This window comes from Saccostrea echinata, unplaced genomic scaffold (genome assembly GCF_033153115.1).
Source record: "Saccostrea echinata isolate AGI-Se365-2 ecotype Australia unplaced genomic scaffold, CSIRO_AGI_Sech_v1 ptg000044l, whole genome shotgun sequence".
NCBI classification, from domain to species: domain Eukaryota; kingdom Metazoa; phylum Mollusca; class Bivalvia; order Ostreida; family Ostreidae; genus Saccostrea; species Saccostrea echinata.
The window spans coordinates 2,112,509-2,121,867 of record NW_026889793.1 but is presented as its reverse complement, the minus strand read 5'-3'; the positions used below and the strand labels follow the sequence as shown (position 1 = coordinate 2,121,867).

General features: G+C 30.5%; 1 protein-coding gene across 1 annotated transcript; it reads right to left on the bottom strand.

The window, feature by feature from the left end:
- Positions 1-2,553: 2,553 nt before the first annotated feature.
- Positions 2,554-5,731, bottom strand: LOC133201447 (baculoviral IAP repeat-containing protein 2-like). The gene is made up of 5 exons (XM_061337250.1): positions 4,055-5,731; positions 3,553-3,736; positions 3,059-3,250; positions 2,883-2,951; positions 2,554-2,763 (listed from the first exon to the last, which is right to left on the bottom strand). Exons 1-5 carry the CDS (start codon positions 5,729-5,731, stop codon positions 2,567-2,569), a joined length of 2,319 nt encoding a protein of 772 aa, XP_061193234.1. The 3' UTR covers positions 2,554-2,566.
- Positions 5,732-9,359: the final 3,628 nt, after the last annotated feature.

Genomic DNA, 9,359 nt, shown 5'->3' with positions numbered 1-9,359 from the left:
TTAAATACATATGAAAAGTCTCAGAATTAGGTAACATTCTGTGGTCATTCGGTAAAAATATACCTGGTTATATGTATCAGGATAATATTTCAATATTTTCTAATATTAGAAACTGAAATTGATTTTTTTTAAATTTAAATATGTTTTGTGGTGTTGTGTAGGAGTCAAATGATAAAATGAATTCTTCATTCTTCGTATCGCTTTGAAATTTTTATTGTTTACTTATCGGACTCTAATATCTGATTTTTTAAGATAGATTTTAAACACCCAATTTTACGTTAACGCCCCCAAAGTCTACCTAGTTCAAGATCAATAATATACTGCCTGTCAATCATAAATAATACAATAGCTACTGATCTATTTGACAGGTCAGCTACTTGTGCTATCTGATGTTCTGAGGGTGTGTTCCCCGAACGTCTACTGGACTAAACCAACATCTAATTATCACACTCAATTAAGGGGCACTCTAAGGGGTACAGATAGGATCTACAATCATTTATGAACCAGATTTACCTGTATTTATTGAAGGAGGAATTCTACAGCAACAATAATGTTTGACATCTCTTCTGAAACATGGATTCAGCATGGAAATATTGATAAAAGATATTTACTGTTTTAACATGATTTTTTTTCAGGGGAAATGTAAAAATCTTGAAAATTTTATGCATTAGTTTAAAAAATGCTAAAAATAATGTGTTTTATTTTCATAAATAATTTTTTAGCAAAAATTAAAAAAAAAAAAAGCTTATCTGATTTTTCTTGACATTTTCTATTAAATATTTATATTATCCATTTATTTAGGGCAAACTTTGAACTCTAACGGATCTTATTTGCAATTAAAACATTCTTTTCATTTTCTCCTCAAAAAACCCCCCAAAATTCATAAAAATTAATTTAAACTAAATAAATATCAATCTTTCCATACTTAAGCCATATTTCAGAGGAGATGTCTTAAAGATCTGTCAAATAAAATTTCCGTGAACATGTAAGAATAATAAATATTGAAAATAATTTATAATAAATTATTTATTACATGTACATGTACATGAAAAAATATTTAATTGTTTAGTGCCTTCAATTATAGCAAGTATTTAATCAATAAATCTGTGCTTTAGTACACAGTTTTATCAGTAAATATTAAATTATTTGATTCTGACTACTTTGTTCAATCAATTTAACACAGGTAAACTCTACCTGGACCCCTTAGAGAGCCTCTTAATTGAGTGTGATAATTAAATAGTTGTTTTAGCCAGTAGACGTTCGGGGAATAAACCGTTCTGAGATTGGACGTTTCGATAGCAATTACCTGACCACGCGCCAACCTCTTTTATGTGCCCAGCTTGATTCACAGAAATTCGCCGTCATCTAGAAACAATATACGAGCCCCCCTCCCCATAAAATGAATGAACACAAAATAGAATAAAATAATTGAAAGAAGATAATTAGACACTGTTGGCATGAATTAAGTTTAAAAATTATGAAGATTACTTAATCACATATTTTATTTGTGGATGCAGATGTTAAAAAAAATCACAAATAGTACACATACGTAAATATTGTTTTTGGTGTAAAATAGATTGGAGTTTAATTTTAAATTGCATTATCTTCGGATGGCATTTATTTTTATTTAAGAAATTTAAAGTACAAACATTTTCAATAATTCTTCACCACGTAGTGGAAGAAATGTCAAAATCATGGTTCGAATTTTCTCTAAATTCCTTATTCGTAAATGAACATCATGGGCGCTAGTGTCAGCCAGGGAAATTAATAATTTCTAGATGGTTAATGTACTCAAGAGAAATGGAACTCTTTTTTCAATATTTACACGTACAGTGTACCTAGTAATAATTTATTTGCTGACAATTAAGAAGTCATTGATAAGATTGCTTTGTAGCTTACAATCGAGATTTTTTTTTACATATAACTTTTTAAAAAAGTATTTTCTTTATACATGATATTTTTTTTAAATATTGATGAAAATGTTGAGTTTATCAATTTCTTGCAAAAGTATTATTTGGTTTCACTACTGTTTCACTCAGAATTACATATGTAGACAAGAAACTTGTGTAATGTTGATCATGATCACCATAAAGACTTCCTGTATAATGCAATGTGTATATGAATTTTTGGCATCTTGAGTATAAGGCCACTCCAGATAAATAACATCTGTACTAATAAGACCGCTCCCTCCTCTCAGGTAACCGTACGGTAAAAAAACTGGGTTTTTAAGGAGAATATATGCACCAACTGAAAAAATCCACCGTTAGGGCAAAAACTGTTTGTTTCTTTATCATTACTATTATTTGAATTGCAAGTCGTAAAATAAAAATTACCTTTTATTGAACAACTGAGTTAAGCAATTGTTTTCAATTTTCTGTGTTATATAATGTTCGAATGGTTGACATGCAGTTCATTTAACAAACTTTTTTTGCACAAATATTATCAATGATGATTCATTACGAAAAAGCATTGAAAAATAAAATTAAATGTTATCTATCATATTTCAACATACATAATTGTTGTTAATAATATCATGCTTTAAATAAAAAATATCCCCCAAAAATTATTAAACCAGCCATGTTTTAACTGTCCCTTTTACAAACTGTCGACATATCGGACACTTCCTCATGGCCGGAGCACAGTCTGGACAACAGCAGAGATGACCACAAGGTAACATTGCGATAGAAGCCTCGTTCTCAAGACATATTTTACAAAGCCGTAGATCCTTTAGTTTTCTGTTTTCTTCAATGAGTGACCTTGTCTCTGAGTAAAGAGAAAAATAAAATTTTCAATAATGGGTATTTGAAAGATTTAAATGAAGGGATAAACGGATATATTTTACATTTTATTAGCTTTACATGACTACAATCAGTGATCAGTACCTTCAACTGACATGAACTCCAACGACTGGCTAACAATGTTCCTATCTCTTTGATTATGCGTTTGAAAATCTACAAAGCATATTTTAATTTTCTATTTAAGATTCCAGTTTCTTTGTCAAATAAACCAATCTCTCAACCATGTTTAGAATTGAACAGTTATATTTTTATCTACTCACCACTTCCTTCCTTCATTTCTTCAGAATTTGCAGCTTTGCAAGTGTCTGCTTTAAGTTTTTTTGATTTCCCTGCGTTTGTTAATTTTTCTTGCAAGCTTCCTGATGCAGACGGCGATAACGTGTCTTCTCCAGTTGACTCCTCTTCAGCTAAGACTATTTCTAGTAATTCTTCAGCCTTTATATTAATCGATTCTGAAATTTTAATACACACTGTAATAATTCTAATAATAAGGATTATGAGTAAAATAGAATTGTACACCTATATCGCACTGTTAATTGTCTGTATATTATTGTGTCCTCATTTTTTGTCAATTTCAGTGTTATCATCGCCCTCTTAAATTTCTAAACGATTTTGTCCATACTCAGTTGTTAAAAGATTACTCTTGGCGACACTGCTTTTGTCCCTTTTAATTTTGCTCCCTTGCAAAGGTTAAAACAAAACAGGGTCGAAAATTTTCTCTATACCAGTATAACAGTATCAATATTATGTTTACCTTTCGTTTCTTTCAAGAGATCAAACGCTTTTTGAATGGTTGGAGATGAGTAGCCCATTTCAAGCAGACTTTGAAAACCTGGATGGATTGTGAGGCTTTGTACAGAATTATTGGTTTGTCTGTAATTGTTTATGATACCATTCGCTTGGTCGTCGTGATAACCATTCACACCTCCTAATGCCTCCTTAAAATAAGAAATTCTAACACAACATGCATAATGAAAATCAAACAACAATACATGAATAAATACTGTAAACCAACGATTATTCTTTTATTCGCTTTTAGCCCGTTTAAAATCAATCCGCAACGATTAATTTACGCTACTGAGAAAACATAATCTACAAATAAAAAGCCAAAAAAAAAAAAAAAAAAAAAAAAAAAATGGTTCACAGCGATTAATATTCCCGAGTTAAAGTAGGTCCAAAACTCGTGGATATTTCTCGCACGCTAATAAAAGTTAGTTTATAGTATACATACAGCACCATTTCTAAGAAATACTTACCTCTTCTAGGTGTTCAATTTGCACCAAAGCAACAAACTCGTCTCCTTTGTTCTGTCTCAGAAAAGCACACTTCGGAAACCATCTGGCATGTTCTGTCCAAGGATCGTCAACAGGTTCCCAGTTTCTTAATCCTCCTCCGCAGAAGAAACATCGGGTGTAATCTCCATAGCCTGCGTAAAGAAATCCTGCAATGGCTAAGTCTCTGGGATTCTGTGTGATACTTGAAGGCCAGTCTGTAAAGGAACTTATTCTCACTGCTAATACTGAATAAGAAGGATATTTTGGACGGTCAAAGTTAATACCTAGTGGATCCAAGTCTCGAATGAATGCATTAATCTTTTCTTGCTGAGCTCTAGCTTTTGTGAGCTGATCACTTGGTGGTCTATTGGAAGAGTGATTTTGTACACAATCTCTAATGTTTCTGGATATACCTTCATTTTTGACTGAAGCTTTGGATCCATTTCCTGATCCATTAACAAACGATCCAGTTATTCTTATTTGACCTTCATTTTGACTCACACAACTTTCATCAATTCCATTTGCTTCATTCCCTCCAATCTGAATATTACTTGTAGAATTTGAATTAAGAAGCGGACAGTTTGGCGAGGCAGCTCTATGAATAGTTTCAACATTATCGTCTTTTTTCCAGTCATCTTTTTTAAATCCACAAGCGAAACATATAACAGTGTTTTCTTCCTTGGAATAATAAAACCCCTGACGAGCAAGCTTCACCGTTGATACTGAGCTGGAAGACGGAAAATTGTGAAATGAACCTAATCTTACAAGTTCTAAATTCAATGAATGACAAAAGGTTTGTTGGTCATTACTTCCCTGATTTTGATTTATTTCTCTTTCTACAAATTCGTCAAGATTTCTAGAAATACCATATACCGGGAAAAGATGAATAAATCCATTCCTTATTTGAGATAATCCGAACAGAATAAACTTTAGATGATCCTTAAAATTCGAATATATGTTTTTTCTGATACAACCTGATTGTATTTTATTCTGATAATGCTTTGAACAATACTGATGCTCAAACTTCCTGATATTTTCTTTGATTACACCTATAACGTTGGAATATCTTTTTGTTATTGGATTGGTCCTGAGATACTTTCTGTAAATCTCATCGACTGTTCTGTTACCCTTTCTAGAATAAAATAAAGGTAAATACCTTCCTGGAAAATATTTTTCTATACGGCATTTCTCCAAATTTAACTGTGAATGTTTCTCTTGGGTCTTTTTGTTTTTCTTTCCTCTGGCAATTAAACCAAATTTTGAAGAGCAAAATACCTTGCATTTCTTTTTCCGATCTCTTCGAAATACTCCTTTACTTTCCTTGTGCAAAGCCGTTGGAGGAACTCTTTTAAAGTCGCCTTCAATCTTACTGACAATTTCTTCTATCCTTTCTACATGTTTGCAAAGAAGGGAACTGTGGTACACATATGATTTATGTGATTTATGTGGCTTATCCTCTTTTCTTCTTGAAAATTTCGGGAAAACATTTCTCTTGCAAACAACAAATCGTTCTCTTTTTGATTCGTGTGATATTTTGCTACTTCTGCATTGTTTACTTCTCAGCTTGCTGCAGTATACTAATCTAAGATTAGTTCCTTCAGAATCATTTTCATGACCGCTATCTTGATTAACTCCGGATGAAATATCAACTTTCCTCATATTTTTTAGACATTTTTTGCCAGCATATCTTTCGTCACCGATCGGGTTCCTGTGACATTCATGAGTTTTACTGATGTCTTCATTTGACACCAACTTGACCTTTAGCTGACGCCTTCTTTCTGACCTTGACCCTATCTCTTCCTCGTAACTCATCTATTTCTACGTGATTCCGCCTTTCTTTGATCTTGTAGATAATCGTCTGAATTAGATAAAAAACGAAATTATACAAAGGGTTACATTAACAAATTGGCAACTTTTGTGATTTTTTTAAGCATAGTCTAAAGTACCTTGGTATTGATTCTGGAAAGTTCATAAAAAAATGACATTGTTCACTTTTTAAAACGTAGTCATATTTCCTCTACGGAAAACAGTCATCTTTTCCTGCAAAAGACAACGTCAACGAATTCATAAAATGTTAATATGGTTACATTTCCTTTTCCCTCTTGTTAGAACATAATCCACGCCTCAAACTCTTTCTTTACATAAAACATTTATTAATAATTTGTATGTGTTCTCTCATCGAATTATGAATTAAAGATCAATGCCTAAAAGCTCGGATGAAAAATATAAGATTAACATTAACGTGACTGTTAAACCAAGTGAGGACAGAAATCTTTACTTGTTAGCAACAAATGAAGATTGATTGATTGTATTATTTTCATTTAAGACACACTTAAGGGCCCTCTACACACTTAAAGATACTGTTTTTTGGACATTGGGGAATTTTTGATATATAATGTTAGAGGTGTTCATATTGATTGATTGATTGTATGTTTGTTTGTTTAACGTCACATTTGAGAGTATTTCACTCATACGTCTCTTAAGTCTATTATGAGTGAAAAATTCTCGAACGGTACGTAAAACTACACACAATCAATCAATCATATAGGATTGTACATTTGTCAAGTCTTGATATAATCCCAATGTTTATAGTATAAAGCATGTTATTAACTATAGTTATTATAACTGAAAATCTAAAAATAAAATTTAAACTGTTATAAACATATGTGACTAAAGTTGCAAAATTAATGTGACTGTTTACTAAGTCCAGCTTCAATGTCAAGATCAAATAACGTAAGTCATGCAGAAATTTTACTTACATTACTGCATACACTCCAACTTAAGAAATAACACTAATGATGCCTTGCAGTAATACGTGTCACTTAACAAATATCAGATGACGCCGTGACGTGGAAATATAAATAAGCCATCAACAGTTGAATAAACGGCTAAAGGTTAACAGCCGACGAAGAGAGAGAATGTATAGTCTTTGTGAATGTTTTATGTCCGTTTATTGTTGAATATCATCACTGAATGTCCATTGAAAACTTTGAAACTGCATAATGTGCTTTGAACTATTTGTACCATACAACAATCAGGCACATACACTGCTTGAGAATATTGATTTTTTCAGTCAACATCTCATATATAATACAAATATTGCACGGTACATGCATTTAATTTAACAAAAATTTACTTCTTCAGTAAAAAAAAAAAGTCAATGAATGTTCATTGAAATGTTGAGCTTTGTAATACACTTGGGAGAAAATGTCTTACTGAAGATTGCTATAAATACTAAACGTTATACTTACTGTATCCCTAACAAAAAAATACTATAGTAAACTATAGTTAACTATAGTTTACTATAGTTAACTATAGTACCAAAGTAAAAACTTTGGAACTTTGATTTACTATAGTAAAAACTTTGGAACTTTGAATTACTATAGTGAAAACTTTGGAACTTTGATTTACTATAGTAAAAACATTGGAACTTTGATTTACTATAGTAAAAATTTTGAAACTTTGATTAAGTACGATAAATCCTGTGGAATTATGTTTTTGATTCCCATTCTTTACATTTTATGATATTTCAAGTTTAAGATTCATAAAAGCTTTAGAGAACATTTTTAAAACCCGACACCTCCCCTAAAAGAATAATGTACAAGATATGAATTTTAATGTAAAGGTTGTCGCTTGCGCCGATAAATAAGCAATATTTACTTCAATGCATTTAATTTTAATGTTATGCAGATGTAATGTAATTCTCATTTATGGACAAAAAATAATATTTTATTGTGTCATTTAGAATCAAAATATCTGCTTCATCAACTTCAGTCAACATGTATTTTTTTTTAATTTATAAATGTAAATATTGCATTTGAATTAACTACTTTGTATATTTAAATAAAGATGTACAACAAAAACCAGCCCCAACCAACCCCATATCCACCCCTCCCCTAAAACGGCTAAATAATAAAAAAAATTAATAAAAATACCTAAGTTGTTAAACTAATGAAAAAACTTTGAACTTTGATTAAGTATAGGGAAAACTTTGAAACTTTAATTAACTATAGTAAAAACTTTGGAACTTTGATTACTATAGTGAAAACTTTGGAACTTTGATTTACTATAGAAAAACTTTGGAACTTTGATTACTATAGTGAAAACTTTGGAACTTTGATTTACTATAGTGAAAACTTTGGAACTTTGATTTACTATAGTAAAAACTTTGGAACTTTGATTTACTATAGTGAAAACTTTGGAACTTTGATTTACTATAGTAAAAACTTTGGAACTTTGATTTACGATAGTGAAAACTTTGGAACTTTGATTTACTTTGGAACTTTGATTTACTATGGTAAAAACTTTGGAACTTTGATTTACTATAGTAAAAACTTTGGAACTTTGATTTACTATAGTAAAGACTTTGGAACATTGATTTACTATAGTTAACTATAGTAAACTATAGTTAACTATAGTTTACTATAGTATTTTTTTTGTTAGGGATCATACATCCCTTATATTTTATGTGTATACCTGATAATTTTAATGTATTTATATAAGGAAAATAAGGAAGTAAGAGAAAGGGAAAGGTAAGGAATTAACTAAATGCATAACTGTAATACATGAAATGTAAATATATCAAATTATTGGTGAAATTTCCTTGACGTAAGCGAGGAAATAAAAATATAATAAAAGTTATGATTGGTTCAAAACACCAAATCAGCAATTGTGACAGATTTATTTTAAGACTTTCATCCTTTATTTGTATCATTGCAGTGCAGTTCAACAAAATTCTATCATATTTAAGAAATTAAAAAAAAAAAAAAAAAAAAAAAAAAAAAAAAAAAAAAGATTCAAACTAATTTTATACCTTTTAAGCAATTTGCAATCATAAAGGATGCCTTAACTGTTGTTTGTTTTTCACGGTTTTTTTTTTCTCTCTCGTTTTTAAAAGCGATTTTTATAGAAAATCATCATCACTCATCTCAAAAAATGTGGGGAAAAAATCGACGATCAATTCGCTGAATAGCTCTGCCTATTAGGACAGATGATTTTCCTATATATCTGTATATTAGGCTGTTCCGAGTACTACTTTTTAAAAAAATGGTAGCAGAAGTATTTCAGATTGAACCCCAAAACCCAATTACATGAAGCAGTGTTTTTTAATTAACGCTATTTGAATATTGAATCAAAAGTATTCTTGGAATATTTGATATTTTGGGTTATTATTCATTAAGACCTTAAAAAACCTAATAAGCATGGATAAGTAAATTAATAGGTTACTGTTTCGCTCGTATGATGTATGAATAGACTCAAAATTTGAATACTTTATCAATGAAATTGA

Coding starts and splice junctions, on each gene's coding strand:
- LOC133201447 (XM_061337250.1), bottom strand. CDS start 5,731: ATGAGGAAAGTTGATATTTCATCCGGAGTTAATCAAGATAGCGGTCAT. Junction 3,737..4,054: donor AAATTGAACACCTAGAAGAG/GTAAGTATTTCT, acceptor TCTTATTTTAAG/GAGGCATTAGGAGGTGTGAA. Junction 2,952..3,058: donor AGAAATGAAGGAAGGAAGTG/GTGAGTAGATAA, acceptor TATGCTTTGTAG/ATTTTCAAACGCATAATCAA.